Source organism: Triturus cristatus, chromosome 3_2, assembly GCF_964204655.1.
Source record: "Triturus cristatus chromosome 3_2, aTriCri1.1, whole genome shotgun sequence".
Lineage (NCBI taxonomy): Eukaryota > Metazoa > Chordata > Amphibia > Caudata > Salamandridae > Triturus > Triturus cristatus.
Genome location: NC_140584.1, coordinates 647250965 through 647274238, shown reverse-complemented (window position 1 = coordinate 647274238; position 23274 = coordinate 647250965). Strand labels below are relative to the sequence as shown.

Here is a 23274-nt window from a genome sequence, read left to right as displayed (position 1 = left end):
CGTTTATGACCCATTCGTGGTTTTCCTGAATCAGTCTGCTCAGTGCGTCCGCCTGAACATTCTGCCCACCTGGCAGATGCGTGGCCGTAATCGTCAGTCCTCGGGCCAGAAGCCAGTGCCAGATCGACTGCGCCTCCTGCGACAGAGTGCGTGATCTCGACCCCGCTGCTTGTTGAGGTAATAAATCGTGGTTGTATTGTCCGTCTGTACAAGCAGCGAGTTGGTCTGGAAGGACTGATGGAAGGCCTTCAATGCCAAGTAAACGGCTCTGAGTTCCAGGAAATTGATGTGGTACGTCGACTCCAACGTGGACCACTTTCCTTGTATCTGCAAGTCTCCGGAATACGCTCCCCAGCCTTGGAGAGACGCATCCGTCACGATACTCTTCGTGGGAATGTCCTTGTGGAAGGGAACCACCCTGAGGAGATTTTCCGCCGAACACCACCACTTCAGCGACTGAAGAGCATGCAGAGACAGCCGTATCTTGTCGTCCCAAGAACCTGTCCTCTGATCCCACTGATCCTCCAAGCACTCCTGCAGTGGTCTCATGTGCAGCCGTGCGTGAGGCGTGAGGAAGATACATGAGGCCATCGATCCCAGCAGCGAAGACACCTTCCTCACTGTCGTCGATGGAGCGGTCATAAGAGCCTGAGCCTTCCGAAGGAGTGATAACCGTCTCTCTTCCGAAGGAGACACGCTTGCCGACAGCGTATTGATGGAGGCCCCCCAAGTACTGTATGCACTGGACCGGAGTCGGGACAGACTTGGACATGTTGACGTGCAACCCCAGCTTGTTCAAGAGAACGCACGTCTTCTGGAAATGCGCTTGTGCTTCCGAGAAGGAGAAGGCCTTGATCAACCAATCGTCTAGGTACGGGTAGACAAACACCTTGTTCTTCCGCAGGGGTGCAGCTACCACTGCCATGCACTTCAAGAAGGTCCTGGGCGCAGACTTTAGCTCGAATGGCAGTACTGTGTATTGATAATGATTGGCGCCGACTAGGAATCGTAGGAACTTCCTGTGTTTCTGTGCAATGGGCACATGGAAGTACGCATCCTGTAGATCTATGGCACAGAGCCAGTCTCCCCGTTGCAGCTGAGGGTAAATCTGATGCAACAATAGCATGCGGAATTTCTCTCTGCGAATCCATTTTGTTTGCTTGCCGCAAATCCAGAATGGGCCTGAACTCGTTCTTGTCCTTTTTGCGAACCAGGAAGAACCGAGAGTACTGACCTCTTCCCCTTTGAGACAGAGGCAAGTCTTCCACCGCCTTTTTCCTCAACAGGATGTCTGCCTCCGCCTGGAGCTCTCGCAGTTGATACTGTGAGCTTACCGGCGGAATCGCTGGAGGCGGGCTGATGAACCGAAGACTGTATCCATTGCAAACAATATTCAGCACCCACTTGTCCTGAGTAATTTTTCTCCACTCTGCCAGAAAAGATTGAACGCTTCCCCCCCACTGGAGTCGGTAATGGTAGCAGGGGAAGTAATCGCTCAGGGCCGAGACCCAGCCGGGCCCTTGGTCGCTGTATCGGACTGCTGGCCTCCTCTACCCTTCAGGCGCTTCTGGAAGGGTTTCCGGAACGGCTGCTGCTGTTGCTGCTGTCCCGAGGCCTGCCCACACCCTCTGCCTGCAGCCCCGAACCGTCACTGGAACGGGCGCTTTTTCTTCTCAGGCTTCTCTAACCCGACAGCCGTCAGGGTCTCTGCCTCAGTCTTCATGCGGGCCATTTCGTCGTCCGCATGCTTGCCGAACAGGGTTTCCCCCGAGAAAGGCAGGTTGGCCACTCTTTGTTGTGCCTCCGGTTTGAGTAAGGTAAGGCGAAGCCAAGCGTGACGTCGTTGGTTGATGCCATGACAATATCCATGTGCCGCTAACAGAGACACATCCGCGGCCGCGCTGATAATCTGATTTGACACCAGTATGCCCTCAAGCAAAGTCTCTAGAAAGTCCTCCTTCTTGTCGCGAGGCAGCAGCTCCGCATACTGCTGGAGAGACTCCCATAGGGCACGGTCGTAGCGCCCCAACAGAGCCCCGGCACTTGTCGCCTTCATGGTGGTAGAAGCCGTCCCACAGACCTTTCTGCCCGCCGAGTCTAGCCAACGGCTATCCTTATCAGGCGGCACTGTCGAGGAAGGAGTGGTAGCATGCTGCTTCCTTGCAGCCGTCACAATGACCGAGTCCGGTTTCGGGTCCATCCTCAGAAAGGTCGGGTCAGATTCCGGCGCCCGATACTTCTTCAGGAGCCTTGAGGGGGCTGGTTTCGTCACCGCCGGAGTGAGGAACAACTCCATAGCGGGCTCCACCAATCCCGGCACTAGTGGCAGCAGGGGGCGAGGCAGGTGCTTCTTGTGCAGCGTCTCGAAGATCACGGACGTCGTAGGTGTTGGCACCGTCACCGTGATCCCTAGCTTGGCCGCACCCCTCAGTAGCACCTCCTGGAAGGAGACTATATCGTCGACAGGCGATACTCCCGTCCCTGGCGAGTCAGACAGCGTCGGCGAGCAGTCCCTGGCAGACGATTGGGTGTGGGATCTGGCTCTGCGCCTCCTGCGTCGCTCAGATGTCGATGACGACCGTCCACGGCTCCGTGATCTTCCTCTCCGTCCGGAGCGGGAGCGCGATGTGGGCTTAACCTGGTGCCGTGGCCTCGGAGTTCTCTTCGGAGGCATCGGATACCTAGGCAACGACAACGACCGCGGCGGGGCCACAGGTGGGCCCGACGGTGTGTCAGGCGGAATGGTATGAGGAGGAGGGGGAGGAGGAGGAGGAGGAGGAGGAGGAGGAGGTGGAGGCGGTGGCGTAGGGATCCGTGGTGAGGGCTCCCTTGGCAAAGGAGGAAAGGGTGGCGACCTAGGCTTAGGAGGTGTATACACCACTGAGTACACCGAGCCCGGTGACTCCGTTCTCTTCCTTTGTGACCCCGAGGAACTCCCGGCGTCAGGACTCCTCCTGCGCTGTCGATGAACGCCTCCTCAACGGCGAACGCCTCCTCGACGGCGAACGCCTCCTCGACGGCGAACGCCTGGGACAGGTCCTCGACGTCGGGGATCCCCTCGACGGTGACCGTCTCCTCTTTGCCGACGGCGAACGGCGACCTCGCCTCGACGGCGAGCGCCTACGCCGGGACTGTTCTCGACGCCGATGACTCGACGGAGAAGGCGACGGCGTCGACGAAGCTGATGGAGGTCAGCTCCCTCGACGTCGAACGTAGACGCCATTTCTCCCCAGAGCCCTGGGGAGACGGTGAGCAGACTGCAGCCATCCCCCTCGACGCCGGAGTCGACGTCGACGGAGAATGGGGACGTTTGCTGGGATTCCTGCCCCTGGGGAGCCCCCCAGGGGCCTCAGCATGGGCAGAATCCGCCCGTCCTGACCCACCTTGTGCCCTCAGCCTTCTGTCCTCCAGGCCCAGGAGCCTGATCTTCATCCTTTCCTTCAGGGTCCTGGCTGAGAAAGATTGGCAAATGTCACACTCCTCTGGAACATGGGACTGGGGAAGGCAGACGATGCACACCCTGTGTGGGTCCGACTTGGCCTTCTTTCTCTCGCACTCTGGGCACTTGTCAAACAAGCCAGGCATGTTGGCCACACAGAGCACACACAAGAAGGAAGGCAACAAGGTACTTAATAAGCACTTGAAAAGTGAACAATATCCAAATAAACCCTTGAAAAGGGAGAGCTCAATGCTCCAGGGTCCTGCTAGCAGGAGCCGGAAAAAAGAACTGAAAGTAAAAGTGACCTGCTGTGCATTCTAGGATACTGGAAAAGTTCTGGAAAGTTTTCTTAAAGGCACAGTATCCTGTTCTGAGCCACATAATGGCAGCCTATGGGGCTTGTCTGTCCATTCCTCCCTCTCCATCATTCCAGAGGCTTTTGCTGGTAGAGGCAGGTTTTTCTCTGTGGGAAAAGTCGGGCAGGCAGTGCTGTTTGTGGATGTTGGTGGAATTTTCTAGTTGAAGTACTGGACAGTGTAGCCTATGGATATAGGCTGCATTATCTGTCTTTGAATTCTCTCTTAAGTGTAGATGCAGGTCTGCATGGCTTGACAACTTAAGAGATTATTTTTATTGCTCCGGGGTCCACGCACATGGGCGGGACTATTCACTAGATTATGACTATACACAGAGATCCCCTACTACAGAAGTAAAGATGTCTGGGGTAATAAACTCAATTAGTTCCTTAGTAGATCCTAACCATGTCCCCTTTTATTTCTTTTCACTGGTTAGCGTTTCTCCAATTATCATTTACTTTATTTTCCTCTTCATCAATCCTTTCCTCGTGTGTGCTTGTATGGATATGTGAATGGGTATGTAAGTGGCTGTGTGAGGGCTGTGTTGAGAGACTGACTGGGTGAGTGGGTGTGTGTGTGTGACTTTGTAGGTAAATAAGTGGGTGTGTGAGTAGCTGTATGAGTGACTTTGGTTCTGGTACTGGCTGTATGGGTGAGTGGTCGTATGATTGGCTGTATGGGTGAGGGAATGGTTGTGAGAGTGGCAGTTTGAGCGAGCGAGGGGGTATGTGAGTAGCTTTATGGAGGAGTGAGTGGGTGTGCGAGTACTGGTATAGGTCTGTGAATAGGTACGCAAGTGGTTGTGCAGGTGTGTGAGTGGGCATACGATAAGTTGTGCAGGTGTGTGAGTGGTTCGGGGAATGATGTCAGTGATGTCATCAGTGATTTCATTTGAGAGGTCATGAGTGATGTAATATATGACGTCATAAGCAGTGCATTGCTGGGGCATAATTTATAGTTAGCTAAGTTAACTATAAATGCTGAATTTCAATGCTTTTGTAGGAGTAAAATCTGAGCGTAACTATACCGTCCCTGTAACATAAGTTTTTTTTCAGTGAAATATCTAAGGTATTTTAGGTCGAGCTTGGACCCTTGACCTGTTATATCTCTTCTGTGGGGTTTGGCAAACCCACCGATTGCCATTGGTTACTATCTGTGGCATTCAGAAATGCTGACTTCTTATTGGTGCATTTCTGTCAAAGTCCCTCCTTTGTGTGTTTAGTTCTTTCCTACAATTTTACTCTGAGAACATTTGATTTGGCCATCACACAGTACAGCTGTGATTGGCCTCTCTTTCCTCCTCCCATCTGGCTACTGCAGGCCAGCCGGGGCTGTTTGGATTTCTGCTTTTTTTTTTTCATATAGCGCAGACTTGATCCGTGGATATTGGAGCACTTTACATGCAAGCCACATATGTTACAGAATGACATACATTTTTGGTAGGCGCGCAGAGATGAATTTATTCATTACGTCAGAGTGGACGGAGTCTAGGCTGCTCCTGTTACCTCTGTGACTCTGGTTGCCACTCCTGCTCGTGTATTGCTGGTTTTTAAAGTGTAACATGTATCACAGATTTGCACCCATCCACCCTGCCATCGTAGAGCCTGTATACTCGGTGCATGAACAGGCGCTGCAGCCCATTCAGTCCTCTCAAGTTACCGGAAGTCCTGTTAATTGATGGGTTTGTGTTCATGCTGTATTGTAATTGCATTTGTATGAGTCTGCAGTGGGAAGGGGAGGTTTTGTAACGCAATAGGAAGTGTGTGTGGGAGCGAAAGCGATAGCCACAGCAGCTGACAATAGAACACAAGTAACCCTTTTGTATGAGCAGGTCTCCTGAGGCACTTAACAACAGAGCAACTAAGGGTCGCGTCTGGGCGGGGCGAAGACCTGGTGATCGGATGAGGCCTTTGTGGCCGACGATGGTGATGTTGCTGGTCCAAACAGGCAAACGTGGGGTTCTTCCACAGGGGTTAGATAGGGCAATAGTTTGGGATACATGCAGTGACTTCTTGGAGTGCATGTCATTCATTTATTTTAATGGAATGCACATTTTGTGCCTTTTCTGAATCGAATATTGAGTATGTTTGTAAAGGCTAACAGAAGACTACTTATCCGTAGTGACACAATTTGAGGCAAAGGCATTAATTTAACCACTCAGTGCATTTTGGGAGCTGTAGTCCTAGTTCACAACTGGCCTAGCGATACAGATTACAATGACTGAGAATGAAAAACTGGATGGAATACATGATCTCGCTATTGGCACGTAGTGCGGGCCGGGCATTACTTTAACACAGTGCATTCTGGAAGCTGTAGTCCTTGGTTCATACCAAGTGCCAGTTGGATTGCAGTTCAAGGTGACCGTAATTTTCAAAATAAAGAAAACCTGTGGCGTGTGATCCAGAGAAGTGGGGGTGGGGAGGCAGCTTTCCGTCTTCTGGCGCTGGAGGGTTGGGGAAATCTCGATTATCCGAAAGCCTTTGCCAGTGAGATGCCTTATCGATTGGGCACATACCATCCAGTGGTAAAAAAAAAATCCTCTAGGTTTATTTTTTCATTTCGGCAGAAGCAGCATGACCTTTTTTGACCAGAAATCCCACACAAGATCAGGTGTTGTATACATCATGTTAGATGTGATGGAATAGAGAAGAAGGAGAGAGGTGAGGTTTTCAGCAAATTAGCTTTTTTGTGACAAAGAGGGGGTGGGTACATGCTAGAAGGAAAACACGAATAGTACAGTTGGGCAAGGTGTGATGACAGGACGGGCCTGTTTACACTTCAGGTGCTTTCATTAATTCTTCTTTTGCTAACGGCTCGTCAGATGGCTTCTCAGGGTACTTCTGAACCCAATGAGTGGGGCATACTCTGATATTTGGGAGCATGGGGAGAGATGGTCGGTTGCAGTAAGATCAGCAGGTTATTGCAATAATCTAATTTACTAAGTACTATTGAACTGATGACTTGGCGGTGCTGGGCTGCAGATATTGAATGAGTTTTGCATTCGGTGGCCATGGAATTGGCGCTTTTCCATATTTGGGTTATAGATAAACTTAGTTTGAGGTGCTTATTGGGGAATGAGACCCAGTCCATGTCGGTGCAATGGTGGATTGTACCTGGTAGCAAAATATGTAATGCACATAATCCGGTTTACCACGAAGTGGCACTGTTGGGCACACTTTGGAATGCTATGTTGAGTGCTTTAGTATGGCACATTGACTTCATTTGTATGGTCCCACAGCGCTTATAGAATCTGGGTTCTCTTTACACTTCTTGTTGATGGAAGTTAAAGAGCTCAAATGACACTGTATTTGGTTCAATATAATTGTTTAAAAGTGAATCACACTGGACAGTGGTCAGCAAGGTTGGAGTAGACTACTTGATGCGACTGATGCTGTCTCAGCCCTTTCAGCCTTCCGCACATCGCCCTGTTGTAATTTATCCTGCATTTCCAATAGCTCAAATATCCCTGTGTGTGTAAGTTATTGCTGAATGTGGCTGTTGGTTGATGGGCTTGAATGACTGGCAGAAGTCTGCTGTTGGAACTCACCACCTGCAGCACGCTGTGCGGGGCACTGAGGTTTACTTAGCAACAACGATTGTGTTTTTCCTCATCTTCTGGGCTTTGCCTCAGCAGCTGGCCTTCCTTCAGCTATGACAGCCAAGCTCTTGCTAGGCCATTAAACATATGCACCAACAAAGCACCAAATAATATGGCAATGAACCTAATTATGCAGCAAGGAAAGACAATTATGCGACATTACTATTTAGCTATTTTGCAATTTAAAAAAACCTGTGCATTGCTATCAAAATGATTCCAATGCCACACAATGCATTTCTTTGGAAACAATACTTAACATTTTGAATGTTACTGACTGTGGAGTCATTAAGAGGTAGTCATTTTGATTTGCACGGACCAGATCTATTGGTAAGATTTTCTACGTTTGCAATCACTTGGGCCATTATGCATCTTTGTTTTTGGTTGACTGCTTCTTAAAATCGAACTAGTTCACTCCAACAGCTCGAATTTCTCTTTAACTTTAAAACCTATATGACTGAATTTCTCCCCAATACACAAAAATTGAGAGGAATGCATTTTTTGGATGAATATTGTGGTCTAGGTTCCATTTGGTGTAAACTGCACAGAATCTTCCCGTAAATTATGAGTTTTATCCTATTTTAGGTCTAGCATTAGTCAACAGCTTTTGATCGTACTAAAAAATGTTTGTGTAGTTATATAATTATACTTGCATATTGAGACTTTCTTGCAGCCATATTCATATGTTGTTCTGTTCAACTGTCTCATGTTTTATTCCCGCCCACCACAGCATTCAACATGAGCAATGGGTCCGCCCACTTGAGCCAGTGCTTTTTTTTTAGGTTTACTGCAACAGCACATGCACTTTTACTTGCAAGATTTTATACAATAAGGTTTCTGCTGTCCGTTCATTGCTTAAAATTAGTTGGCTTCATTGTCACTCTTATTTGTTGCATTCTAATTGGCTGGCGCCTGTTGGCTTCACTTAGTCTTTTTTCGGCTGGAGCATGGACCAAGTCCTGATTGGTTCAGCTTGATAAATGTTCTTTCACTGATTGAGGCACTACTTTTCTTTTTTTCTTTTTCCGTCGTCCTTGTTGAACCTAGTACCTTGTAATGCCACATAGCCCTTTTCTCCTTTGACATGGATGTTTACTGTGACAACAGATGTTATCCGCTTCAAAATGTACATTCAGTAAGTCATGGACATGGGTGCAATGAAGTTGTTTTTTTTTGTATTCTTTGTTTTTTTAATACTAGGATTTTTTTTTTTTGCCAACTGTCTTTTTTTTTCTTCTCCACATAGGGAGATTAAATGACTTGTTCAATCATGGGGGAATTGTACCGAGATCTAACTAGCGTTAGTAAAGCTAATAGGTCTCGACTTTGGAACTGTTGGATCCGTCATTGCTTTTTGTTCATGCTATACCCCATAGGCATTGCTGGCTTCGGCAATGATTTGTATCCATGCGGTATAGCAGCAGGTGGCTGCTGTGTAGCATGGCTAAAAAAACTTAAATAAAAAGATGCATCCAGTGCTAATGCACTTAAAAAAAATAAAATGCATTACCCCTGGCCGCATCGTAGCACTTTTTAAATTTAGTTTTAGCCACACTGCAAAGCACCTGTGATGCTTTACAGTATGGGCATAACACCTTTCCAAAGCCAATAGCTCTCATGGGCGAGACCTATTGGCTTTGCCTATGCTTGTTTTAATTCCATTTCCTATCTATAACGTCCCTGTAATCTTTGGTATTTAACGTGAATTTCTATGATTTTTTAACTAGTAGTCGAGTTTACTGGTAAAAAAGGGGGCAGGGTCTCCGACCAGCTATCAGGAATTTTGCTGCGCTCTAAGTTACTAGAGATAACAGGAGGGCTTCTGGGCCCCAAGGAACCCTCAGTATCAAGAGAACTTCATCCGCCAATAGACGCATTTGCAGAGTGGTGCAGAAAGGGGGCGTGGTCTCCGAAGACCTCTCTGCAAACGTGCTCTGTGGGACTTACTAAAGGTAACAGGAGAACTTGTTGGCCCAAAAGGACCCTCAGCATCCATGGGGACATCATCCCCAACCGGCACTGTGCTAGGAGAAGTTTAAAGAGTGCTGGCGAAAGGAGGCGTGGCCTCTGTCTACTTAACATTTTTTGTTTTTTCTTTTTATTTATTGGGGAATGACCTGTATGGCCCCACTTTCCTGGGCCAATTATGGCCCCGGGGACCACATTCCCAGGGCCAGGCTGATTTTTAATGGGGAAGGGGGTGATTTCGGCACTGGGGGCGTGCTTTTTTTTTTTTTTTTAACCTTCAAGGATGGGGGCCGAGCCCCCCCACCTCCCTTCAGCCCCAAGGACCCCATCCCCCGGGGTCCGGCCTCACTTGTGGTTGTGGGTGCCCTGATCCCACACAGGGCACCCACTCTGTTAGGGACTGTGGGGGGAGCCTCAAGGCCCTCGTGGTCCCTGCTGGCTCCCCGCCTCCTGCGGGAGCCGACACTGCTTTGACAGAGAGGGAGCTGCTAACATGCAGCTCCCACCGAGTCAAAGCAATTGTGCTCACTTTCACTTTCTTTTTTTAGATATAGTTCAATTAATCTCTCTTTTTGTACAACTCATCTACACTTTCACTTCCTGCAGTGGCTTGCTCTCGATTCAGATCCACGTCACTCCTCTTGTTCTCTCCTTAACGCCTTCCTCCTTATCTCATCACCCCTCCTCTTTGATCTTTAGGATGTGGCTTTTTGGTTGCCGCGGTACTTGATTTTTAACTGAGCCGTTTTGTTGCTTACCCTTGACAAAAAATGTTCTCTTTGTATTTGTTTACGCTGCACACTCTATTTAAGTTGCTGATAAAATGTATTAATCAAATGAAATTAACTACTTCTTTTGTAAAGCAATCAGACACCATCAGGTAATGTTCATGCTACATAAAACTGCATACATAAAATTAATTATAAAAAAATTAATACAGACTTGACCCATGGCTGACACCTTAAAAGTAAAAAAATATTTGTGTTTGACAAAAATTCCAGACCTTAGCCACTAAATGGCAGATTATTGTTCAGAATATGAAAGTTCAATGAGGGAAAATCAGTATAGCCTCTTACTAGAGTATTCTCGTGTCTTTAGAAGGTGAAACAACCATTTCTGAAGACAGATGTGGTAGAAGAGGAGGTAGCAGTAAACAAATTGAAAGGCTTTAGAGGGCCAATGAATAAACTGACTATGATTAATCATTAATGGAGGATTCAGCTATTTCCATATCTTACCACTCTAGTAGGCTACGGGGTGACTTGCATGTTTTTACAACCATACAAAAAGCAGACGACTACGGTGATTCTTTGAGGGAACAATAATAATGGCTTTTCATGCTACTATTCGACGGCAGCTCAGGGATCCTTCTTGAGATCCAGTATATAGTGAGTTGAAATCTGATGTAATTGAGAGTTGGTGATCATCTGTGCTGATGCTGATGAATATGCAAGCGTAGGTTTGAACTGTCATCATGATTCTCATCCTACTCCTTTTTCCAATCTAGACTTGAAACATGGCTGTTTCTGAGAAAGTGCCCTCTTTCTGCATGGTTGCCCCCACTTTTTGCTGAATTGCTGATGTACTTTGACTGAGTGTGCCCTGGACTCCTGCTAATCAGGTCCTCAGGGCCTATGCTTTTCCCTAAAACTGCATTGAAGCCTAAACCCAAGGCCACAGGTCATTCCCTGGTAAATGGTAGCACAGGTACCCAGGGCACTGTGACCAGAGAAGAAGGCCTCTAAGGGCAGCAGCATTTATTGTGCCACCCTTAGAGGTCCTATACCCTTACACTCACCCACTACCTTTGCAGACTGCATGTTTTGGTGCAGAACAAAGTGAAAAGTCGACATGGTACACAGCTAGGTGCACTATACCAGTGGTGAGGGTACAGGTGAATGAGCCCTGTACCCCTACAGTGCCTAAGTCCATTCTTAGAAATTGTAAGTGCAGTGCTGCCATTACGAGTATATGGTGCTGGGAGTTTGTCATTACGAACTCCACAGCACCATAATGGCTACAATGAAAACTGAGAAATTTGGTATCAAACTTCTCAGCACATTAAACTCACACTGATGCCAGTGTGGGATTGAATGAAAAATGCAAACAGAGGGCATCTTAGAGATGCCCCCTGAAAAAACCAATCTACCACTAGAGTCCAGGCTGAGTGGCTGCTTTCAGCTGCCTTCCCCCCCGAACATGTTTCTGGACCCCTGGGTCGAGAGCCTGCTGCTCTCTGGGGACCGAAACAATGCACATCATGGGACGAGGTGCCAAGCCTCTTCCCCCAGGATGGGCAAGGTTTACGAAGGGGAGGCTTCAAAGGAACCGGCGAGAAAAACAAGTGAGGAAGAGAGGTGTGCTCACCTCTGCCAACTCCACCCCTCAGGTGGGGGAGGCGAGATGAAGCACAACTCTCAGTCCCCGCCATCTTGCAGATGGGGAGACTCAGCAAACCAGGGACAGGTTCATGCCCCCCTCCCATTCGAGGGTGGCATAATAGGGGTTGTACCCACCCCAGGGAAGGGACCCATTAGTCCCTGCCTTTTACCTACCTGTAACGCCCCTAAATCTAGTATTTAGGGGCACCCCTGAACCTTGCGTCCTCAGACAAGAAGAAACTACAAGGAGAAGAAGGACCGAACAGCTGTGCAGCAGCTAACTAGAGGAAGACGCCGACTGACTTTTCCCCAGCCCTACCGACCTGTCTCCACCTCAAACCTGCTCCTGTGAAATCCCGGTGTGTCCTGCAGCCAACAACCTCGAAAACCCCAGAGGACCTGCCTGCCTGCCTTCAACTACAAAGACTTTGTCTCCAGTGAACACCGGATTTGTTCATCTGTAGCCTCTGGCTCCGGCTGGACACCGCAAATCTGCCCCACTCTGCACCTCCTGTCCACGGCCCGCACTTGAGTGGGCAAACACCACGAGGAAGTCACCCTGGCAAACACCACGAGGAGGTCACCCCGGCGATCCTGACCTGAGATCTGGCGACCCCTGACCTGCCTCAAGTCCCCAGCCGACATCTGCAGCCTAAATTCGGAAGGCCCCCCCCAACCGCGACCAGGAGCTGGTAAGAAGATCCAACCCTAAAAGGCACCCCTGCACCCGACGCCCCACGGCCTTGGGTGCCAAAACCGACGGTGTCTAACCAACCCCTAACTTCCCAACTTACTTCTCGAAGTGGTGGTCACACCCAGAAGACCATCGTCCCCAAGCCTGCAGTGCCTTTGCAAACCGGAGGTTCCCCATTGAAAACAGGGCGCCTGACATCGAAACAGCACCCTGCACCCGACTGCCCAAGTGGCGCTGAGGGTGCACCTTTGGTGCTACTTTGTTTCCCCATTGGCCCTGAGCTAAAGTCCAGGAGCTTTGCTCCCACAACCAAGTGGCCTGCTTGTCAGCAACCACCAACCGGAGGCCCCCTATACCCCATTGGAAAAGATTGGGCCCTAGTGCCGCTGAGGGTGTAACTAGAGTGCATCATTGACACTGGGGGACCCCCGAGTCTACCCCCAGAACATCAACTCCCACTACCAAATACTTACCTCAAAACCGATACCACTATTTTCCTCCATAGGATAACATTGACTGTTTTCTGTGAAAAGTTTTAAAGTGTGGAGTTTGAAAACCTAAAGAGATTTTTTTTAAGTTGTACTGTTTAACAAAAGCGATTTTACTCTACCTGTTTACAGGCATTGTCCCAGAGCAGTATCCAGGTATACTACTCTGAGTAAGAAAAGTAATCCAAAAGTAACTTACCTGCAATCTTACTGAAAGTCCCATTCAAAGTATATGTACTGTATCCTGAAAAGCATTGCATTATCAGTAACACTACTGTAATCAAATCAAAGTACATTTACAATTGTAAACCAAACGTTTACAATCTGTATATTTACTACAAAGGACTAGTCAGTTACCTGTGCCAGGCTTGCTTGGTTCTAGGAAATAAAATAACTAAAAGAATATTTTTGATACAAAAACAATTGGTCTGAAGTTCAGTCTTTGAGTGTGTGAATTCATTTGCTGACTGAGTATGTACAACAAATGCTTAACACTGTCCTCTGATACTGCCTTACTGCTCGACCACACTACCACAAATAGAGAGTGAGGTGCTATCTAACATTACCTCTTCCACCCTTTGGGGATCCACTGGACTCTGTCCACGCTATACCTCACTTTGGTATAGTATAAACAGAGCCAATTTTGCAAAGCTGTTGTAAGTTAGAAATTAAGTAGGGTTATTGAGGATTACATTTACAAAAATGTTGTCTGTGACTGCCAGGATTTTGTTTAATTTCTGCTCTATATTTATTGGAATATGGAAATATTTTACTTTTTAGAGCATGATTAGACATGGTTCTTAAACTACAAGACTGAACAGTCTCAAAGTAAATGGTAAAGGGCAGGATAATGTAGCCAGTTAGCACTAACGGAAGCATTAAATATTCCCTATGAGGACTTAACATTTTAAAAGAATAAACCAGAATGCAGTTAGAGAAAGAATTGCGGACTGTGAAATAACAGATTTTAACCATTATGCTGGCATAAAATTAAAAACAATTGGGAGTTCCAGTGATTTATGGTTGCATTTTATTTAAAAGAGTGAATCCTGATCATTAAACACACAGATTTATGCCATCTCCATTACATTGCTCCTACCCACTGAAATGTACTGACTCTTGAGTTTCACAGATATGACCTTTCAACCCACCTGGGCTTTCAGCCCGATCTTTTCCAGCTTTCGGCCCTTGACAAAGCCTTTCATTCCACTGTCCACCAGAAACAGGCTGATCCCATGTGCTGGTGACCGAGCTTCACGGTTCGTCACAGCAACAACAATCACAACGTCACTCATCCAGCCATTTGTGATGAATACCTTGAAGAAAGAATCAGAGGAAGGCACTTAAAAGGGCATCATACCATAAAATAGATGTTTCTGTGATAAAGAATGTGAAACCCACCAATTTATAGACTTGCTTGATGTGTCAGCTAAAAACACGTGTAATCTATTACTAGCTTTTACATCACACTGTAAACTCAATGGGTTGTGTATCCAATACATGTAGACAAGAAATTGGGCTACAAACAACAAAAGGGTAAATATTTGAATCTGTTATTTAGATGAAAGCAGTCACTTTACGGTTATCTTCAAAGCGTGGTTGCGTTCAAACTACAAGGGTTTCTGGAGTAGGAGCAGTCTAACCAAATGCAGAGCAAATCACTTTTCTGATATTGCTCTCTTGTTATCCCAGCAACTGAAGGCTAGTATCAATCAGTGCCTACCGCAAACTCATCAGTTGAATGCCATCTTGGTTTACTAAGATCTTCATGCCACCGTTTAGCTATGGGTTCGCTAGCTAAAATGTTCCATAATTACAGCTACATAATTAATTCATATAACTGACAACGATAATGTTACTTACCAAGCAAGCATCTGTTGTTGGCATGTAGAGCTGCAGATTCACATGCTTTGCATACTCCCGCCATCTAGTGTTGGATCAGGATGTGTGCAATTTGTTTTTCTTCTAAGAAGTCTTTCCAGTCACGAGGTAGGGGACTCCTCCTTTCGGTGACAGTGCGCATGGGCATTGACTCCATTGTTAGATTGTTTTCCCACAGAGAGTGAGAATGGAGTTAGTAAAGGTAGAATAGAGATGTCCATGTGTTTGAATGTAAAGTAGGAAAAAAACTACAAGTATTAGTGCCCAGGGAGGCGGGTGGGTGCATGTTAATCTACTGCTCTACATGCCAAGAACAGATGCTTACTGAGTAAGTAACATTATCCGTTTGAGGCATGTGAGCTGTAGATCACATACTTTACATAGACTATACGTCAGTAACTCCCAAAGCGGTGGCTAACCTGTAGCTGTTGTAGCTGTTTGAAAAAGCGCTTTAAGTACTGCATGACCTACATTAGCTTGTTGCCTCGCTAACACATCTACACAATAGTGTTTGGTGAATGTGTGCGGTGTAGATCATGTTGCTGCCTTACAGATGTCAGCTAAGGGAATATTCCCTACGAAGGCCATAGTAGCCCCTATTTTGCAGGTAGAATGCACTCTAGGGGGTACTGTCAAAATTCTTTTCGCTTTCACATAACATGCTTGGATACATTTCACAATCCATCTTGCAATACCTGATTTAGAAATGGGATTGCCTTTGTGTGGTGGCGAAAAATCAACAAATAGTTGTTTTGTTTTACGAAAATCTGTTGTTCTTTCCACATACTATAGTAGACCTCTTCTAACATCTAATGTATGTAGAGCTCGTTCCGCTACAGAATCAGGTTGAGGAAAGAACACTGGTAACTCAACAGATTGATTGATGTGAAAAGCGGAAGAAATGTGGGATTGGTTCGAAGAACTACTTTGTCAAGTTGCAAGAAAGGCTCCTGTATAGTTAGTGCCTGGAGTTCACAAACGCTCCTTAAAGAAGTGATTGTGATAAGAAAAGCAATTTTCCATGAGAGAAATTTTAGTTGACACTTGTGCATTGGTTCAAAATGTGGACCCATTAGCCTGGTAAGGACTATGTTCAAGTTCCATACTGGAGCAGGTGGAGCTCTTGGTGGTATTACTCTTTTTAGTCCTTCCATAAAAGCTTTAAACACTGGTACCCTGTTGTCTGTTTTGTAAGTATGCAGCTACTGCTGCTAAATGCAATCGAATGGATGTGTAGGCCAATCCAGATTGCTGCCAGTGAAAAAGATAACAGATGATGTTTTGCACTGAGGCCTCAAAGGGATTGATATTGTTATTGTTACACTATATAACAAATCTTTTCCACTTTGCTGCATAACAATGCTCTAGTAATAGGTTTCCTAGCTTCTTTCAGGACATTCATATAGTCTGGCGGTAATTGTAAATAACCAAACTCTATGACTTCAGGAGCCAAATCGCAAGGTTTAGCTCCTTGGAATTTGGATGCCCGATTCCTCCATGGCTCTGAGTGATGATACTGGAGTTGAGATGCAGCTATTGGTGTGGAACTATTTAGAGCTCTAGCAGGGTGGTGAACCAAGTTTGACGTGCTCATGTGGGAGCTTTGAGAATGAGTTTGAGGGATGATTGTCTGAGCTTCCAAACTACTAACGGAATGAGTGGGAGAGGCAGAAAAGCGTAGGCAAATATCCCTGACCAATTCAGCCATAGGGCAATGCCTTTGGAGAGCGGGTGTAGGAAACTGGAGGCGACGCCTGGGCATTTTGTGTTTTGAGCTGTGGCGAACAGGTCTATTTGAGGAAACCCTTATTCCTGAAAGTAGGGAAGAAGATTCCGGGGATTAAGTTCCCACTCGTTGATTTGCTGTCTCTGTCTGCTGAGAATGTCTGCAATTTGATTGTTTACTACTGGAAGATGGTCTGCTAGGAGATAGATTTTGTGATGCATGGCCCATTTCCAAATGGCTTATTCTAGGCGTGACAGTTGGAAAGAGTGTGTCCACCCCCCCCTGTTTTTGTATATAATACATAGCTGTCATGTTGTCTGTGCGGACTAGGACAGTTTTGCCTATTAGGTGAGTTTGAAAGGCTTTGAGCGCTAGAAACACTGCTAGTAGCTCTTGTGTTTTAGAATCCAAAGTCCCTGGATTGTGTGAGTTTGCAGGTGAGCGCCCCAACCAGTGAACGATGCGTCTGCTGTTAGCACTGTCTGTGGAACAGGGTCGAGAATGGGCCGCCCTTTGGATACACTTTGTAGGTTCCACCATTGCAGAGAGTGATGGGTGCTGTCCTCTACCAACACTAGATTGGTCAACTGACCTTGCGATTGGTTCCACTAAATTGCTAAGCATTCTTGAAGGGGACGCATGTGAAGTCTTGCGTGGGGAACAATTAAAATGCAAGACACCATCATTCCTAGCAGTTGCATGAACACTTTCGCTGGTAATAACTGGTTGGGCTGAAATTGGGTGAGAATGAACTAAATATTGTGAATCCTGGCTGCACTGGGAGATGCTAGAGCTTTTTGAGTGTCTATTGTGGTTCCCAGATAAGTTTGTGTGTTGGAAGGCTGTAGATGAGACTTTTACTGTAAACCCTATTTGGTGAAGTAAGTGAAAAGTGGTTTGAGTGTGTTGGAGACATTTGGCAATTGCTGGCTTGGATAAGCCAGTCGTCGAGGTATGGGAAGACATAGATGTGCTGTCTTCTTAAATGTGCTGCGACTACTGCCAGACATTTGGTAAATACCCTGGGAGTAGTGGTGACTCCAAACGGGAGTACTTTGAATTGGTAAGGTTGACCCGCTATCATGGATCTGAGGTATTTGTGGTGAGCGGGATGAATTGGAATGTGGAAAAATCTAGAGTAGACATAAAACCGCTCTGTTGTAAAAGTGGGAGCACTTGTTGAAGTGTTACCATGTGAAAATGCTCTGACAGTATGCAAAGGTTTAGTTCTCGGAGATCTAGAATGGGTCTCAGGGAGCCGTCCTTTTTGGGGATGAGAAAGTACAGGGAGTATACACCTGATCCCTGATATTGTAATGGCACAGGTTCTATGGCTCCTTTGGAGAGGAGAGACTGGACCTCTTGCTGAAGTAGATGTACATGTTCTGGTGACATTTTGTAAGAATGTGGTGGAATGTTTGGAGGACTGTTGGTAAGTTACAGGCAATAACCATGTTGGATAATTCCTAGAACCCATTTGTCAGTAGTTATCGATTGCCAGATAGGAAGGAATTGTAAAAGACGTCCCCTGACAGGTGTTAAATGATCAGGGGGAAGCATAGGCAAGTCACTGTTTGTTAGGGGAAGGGGAGGTACATGTTGTAGAACCTCTACCCTTGCCATTGCTACCTCTGTACCCTCCTCTAAAGAAGCCTCTCGAGGAGGAGTATTGATTGTTGCCGTTGAAGGGTGCAGCAGTAGTGTCTGAAGAGATGGCCTTGGACCCCCCCCCCCCACCCACCCCTGATAGAAGGAGCCACAATTAGAAGGAGACTGTAGGGCTCCCATAGATTTTGGCACTTCCATATCTTTTTTCATCTTTTCTAAGGACGTTTCTACTACAGAATTCAAAGAGATGCTGGTTATCGAATAGTGTATTCAAAACGGATTGCTAGACTTCTGGTTTAAATCCAGAGATCCTCAACCATGCATGCCGCCTCCTTAATAATACTAGTATTGATTGCTCTAGCTGCAGTGTCAGAAACATCTAAAGCACACCTAATTGATGAATTTGAGATGAGCTCTCCTTCTTGGACTTGGTCTTGAGCTTTACCCTTATGCGCATCTGGTAGAAATTGGAACAATTGCTCCATCTCGTCCCACTGTACCCTATCATACCTGGCTAGAAGGGCCTGTGTGTTGGCAATACACCAGTGATTTGCTGCTTGGGTGGCTACCCTTTTACCGGCGGCGTATATCAGTTTGGACTCTTTGTCTGGAGGGGGTCATCCCCTGAAGTTTGTGAATTGGCCCGTTTACGGGCAATAGAGACTACTAAAGAGTCCAGTGGTAATTGCCCTTTCATAAAAACTGGATCTGATGGGGCAGGCTTGTCCATTTGTCTATCCTGGGGGTGAGAATGCAAGCACAAACAGTCTTTGAATATATCGTCTGCATGCCTTATCATGCCTTTGAGCATAGGGAGAGTGTGAGTGGACCTTTGTGAGCTACTAAGGGTTTCAAATAGAAAGTCCTCGTCTATTATTTATGTAATTGTACCCCATGATACTCTGCAGCTCTAGATAGTAATTCTATGTACCCCACATTGTCGTCAGGTGAGGAAGGCTTTGTAGGGCAAAGATCTGGGTCATTATCTGTGGGTGAGTCAGTGTTATAGTCTTTCCAGGGATCTGCTGGTAAAGGATCATCACCACCATTCCCATCATCCTCATCATCAAGTTGTTGAGGAGAGTTACTTGGTGTAATTACTAAGTGATGTAACTGTGGATGTGATGGAGGAGGAGAGGGGTTAGTACCAACATGCTTCCTCTTTAAAGGAACATGATAAGTGTCCTCTGACTCTGGTTTACGTTTCTGAGGCAATTTGGGAGAAAGATGTCCTGTCTGAAGATTAATATAGAGTTCTTTCTATTTGGGGCCCGATTTCGGGGTAGGACGTCAAAACAGGGGTCCTGCTGCTGCAGAGGAGCTTCTTTCTGTTTCAGGTCCGAAGTTTACAGTGCCGGGGTCAGATGAATTTTCGGTGCCCAAGGTTTAAGTTCAGAAGCCGGTTTTGGCTATGGCGTCAAATGTTTTGGCTCCGAAACGGTTTTGGGTTTTGAGCCCTAAGGATTTGGCTCGGTGCCCGACTTTAGTCAACTCGATCCCGAGCTGGATGGCTTTGGTGCATGTTTCAGTGCCAACCCGGAAGGCGGGGCATTGGAAACATCGTCTCAGTGCCGACCGTGGCCCAAAGGCAGAGGTGAGACCGGAGCTTTTTGCTTGGGCTGGATATGTATTTGGGGCGAGGGGTGTTCGGTACTCACGATACGTTGACCTTGCGGCACGTGTTCTTCCATGTCAAAGTCCGATTCTGAAATAGATACAGGTGGTACGCGTCGTAATCTTCTTGCTTGGAACCTTCTCCGAAGAGGTCTGGCATGGATTCAATGTTTTGGCTCTGCATTCGAACTGAAAGATTTGCATGCGTAACAGCTCTGTTCGTTGTGCTCCAGAGATAAGCACAAGGTGCAACTTGTGAGTCGGTGCAAGGGTGAATCGCATGGCACCGAGGACAGAATTTAAATAGAGTCCGTTCCATCGACTGCGAGGTGGTTGACGCGATGAGGCCCGATGTCCTTCCACGAGTTTTCCGATCGAAATAGAAGTTTTGTTGACTAATACGATACGCGGAGAAGTGAGATATGTGTAGGAAAACAATACCATCGAGGGTAGAGTAGATTGCTCACTGAGGGGAACCCGATGAGCGGTTTCGAACCAGGGCACAGTAATACACTTCAGAACCCGATGGTGGGAAAAAACAATCTAACAATTGAGTTGATGCACATGCACACTATCACTGAAAGGAAGAGTCACCTACCTTGTGACCGGATAGACTTCTTCGAAGAAAAACAAATTGCAAACATCCGGAACCAACACTATATGGCCGGAGTATGCAAAGCATGTGATCTACAGCTCAAATGCCTCAAACTAACAGTTTCTTTGAAGCAGGACATTGCATGTAATTACATCTTTATTTAGAGATACCAGTGGATAGACTTGAGCATGAACATTAACATGTATATGTTATATGTTTTAAACATTTTTGTACTTGAATATATGGATAGCAATGTGTTTTACTAATAAATTCAATTTGTGATATTGGATATTACACAGTTTGGCATTGTATGGGTGAAAACCTGTTTGATTTGGAAAGATGTATGTGGCAGGGTGGGAGTTAATGTGAGTGAAGACAGTGGGCGAGAGCTAAGGATAAGGTTAGACCTTAACATGTGAATTTCAAGTATTTTAAGACTCAGCCATTGCTACATCCCATCAGCCTGAACACGCTCGCACATTCTCTCTCTCTCACATGTCCACTCACAGATATCAGTGAAATAGCTGAATATTTATCTGTGTGTCTACCATTCAATCTGTCTAGCAACATTGATATTCATGATGAAGACAAGCCAAAGGACCTTCCTTGGCTTGAGGGAGACAACATGGTAGTAGCGCTCACTCCAGAAAATAACCCTGCTCCTGGAAGACAATTTCAGAGTGCACTTCTGGTCCTCTCCCACCTGGATGGAAGCAATGCTTAAAGACAAGCCTTCTCCTTTACCGTATTCAGGATATGGACCAGCATCAACACTGACATCAGAACTGCTCAGACCCTCCTGTATTTCAGGAAGAAGCTAAACACAAATCATTTTTTCAAGAGAATTACCACATAACACACAAGAAGTTATATGCGGTCTGCTTACCCTACACAACTATCATTCCCTGGGTTAATTTCCAGGATCAACACTCCTTCCCAGCTATGTGAGTGTTGTTTGATCTCTATATTTTTAAAGTATTGAACACGCAGAATCAAATCTTGGTTGTCTCCTGAAACAATTTAAACACCGTAGAATAGAATGGGGATATAGCAAAACGCAATAGCTTTGAATGTTCAGTTACAAAGTGTGATCTAAGTCCAACATTTATAATGTACAAATAAAGGAACGTATAATCTTAATTTGATGGAGACCGGAATGGCCTTGAAATGATAAGAAATGTGTCAAAGTAACTGAACTTTACTTGAGGTTTTCGATATGCTACCCCCACACTGGTATACTTAGTTTAGATTATTATCAAACAAAAACGACATCAACATGTAGAAAAACATACAATAAACAGTGAATGGGATGAGGAAACAGATGATCAATTAATGCTCACAACATGCTCTCTGCTGTGTTGCTAGCTATAGTGAGCAACAGTCTTCTATCTTTTTTCCAATAATATGAAAACAAATCCTTATGAAACAAAACCAGTCGTTTCACATCTAAACATATAGAGTTAGGTGTATGCAATGACCTTTTCCAAATACAAGATTCAAATAAATTAGTACAACACAGACCAGACAACAAACTGAATTATATTGTAGCACCTAAAAGCTATACCCAATTCGTTGATACTCCGTTTATCAAGCTTGGAAAATCGGAGGCAGAATCCATCTTCCATAATTTGAACTGGTGCTGTTAGGTTCAGGAAGACTACAAGGCTTTATGTCAGTGGGACACCACCTCCCAAGCGGAGGCTTTCTCTTCACAAATCATTATGAGCAGCCGAGTTAATCCAACCAGTTCACTTAAAGAACATTAACACTACTACTACTCGTACTGCAAAATGCGCATAGAATAGAATTGAACACTATTCTAGGTCGACATAAATCTCTGCAGCACACATACTAACCAAGTAAATGATCTTACAAAGCAATATCTCTTCGGAGTAACTTGTGGTCTAGTTCCCCATCCTTAAATTGGCACCAGCAAAACACAAGGACATCAGACCAGCAAAACACAAGGACATCATCAGACCTACCTTGCTCCCATTTAGAATCCAGTCACTTCCATCTTTTTTTGCATTTGTGCGAACTCCCTGCAAATCACTGGGATGCGTAACAAAATAGGAAGAAAATGATATATTTAAAAGACAACATATCACTAATTTTCAGAAAACACATGCCAAATCCCATTGACTCCAACCCCACTAACCAGCCACCAAATCAGTGCAATTACCCACCAAAACCTAATTTACGGTCTCCCTGGAAATCCTTGCTCATGATGCCATTATTTTAAACCCACAGACACCATTACTTTATTGCTTTCTCTCCACCAGTAGGACTACATAAGAAGCACACAATTATTTATTTATGTTTATGGCATTATTATAGGGCATTATAATCAAGACTTAATAAGGACAAATTGTTTGGCAAAAGCCAAGAGTTCAAGAACATTATTTATGTTGTTCTTACAAAGATACCACATGTGGATATCACATATTAATCACGTAGGACAAGTCTCTGTATCTGTTCCTGTGACTTTTTCCTATGAAATAGTTGCTTCTTTGACTGGTGTGATTCTACTTCCCCACTCACTCCAAAAACTAACAGACAGATGCCCCAAACAAGGTTGGACCTGAGGCAGTTCTAGAGAAGGACACTAAAGAATGGTGCTCTGGGTTGTCTGGGCCTCCAACGCATTCATGGACTGGAAACCGCTATATGGATGCCACAAGGTAATAGTAAGCTGGCAACATTTGATACTCACCAAAGAGCCACCAAGCCTGGGTAGGTTTGCACATGGACAGTTATCTACCTCCAGCTAGACTGGATGTTGCTCCATTGAGATTCTGCATGCAGGCATGGCCATGAGCTAGAAAGTCTCAGACTGAGAATCATGGCAGCCCCTGCATTAAGATAAGTCACCTTCATTAGTGGTGAGGGAAGATAGCCGTCCTTCTAATGAGCCACAGGTGCACAAATT

The 23274-nt window shown here is 45.9% G+C and overlaps 1 protein-coding gene across 1 annotated transcript in view; it reads right to left on the bottom strand.

Moving 5' to 3' along the window:
• The window catches only part of ACADL (acyl-CoA dehydrogenase long chain), a 650248-nt gene that overhangs the window by 428490 nt on the left and 198484 nt on the right, over nucleotides 1–23274 (bottom strand). Inside the window, exons 5-6 of the mRNA XM_085648595.1 lie at nucleotides 22331–22397; nucleotides 14073–14237 (exon numbers count right to left, since the gene is read on the bottom strand). Coding sequence (XP_085504721.1) covers nucleotides 14073–14237; nucleotides 22331–22397 — 232 coding nt within the window. The remainder of the gene's footprint in view (nucleotides 1–14072; nucleotides 14238–22330; nucleotides 22398–23274) is intronic.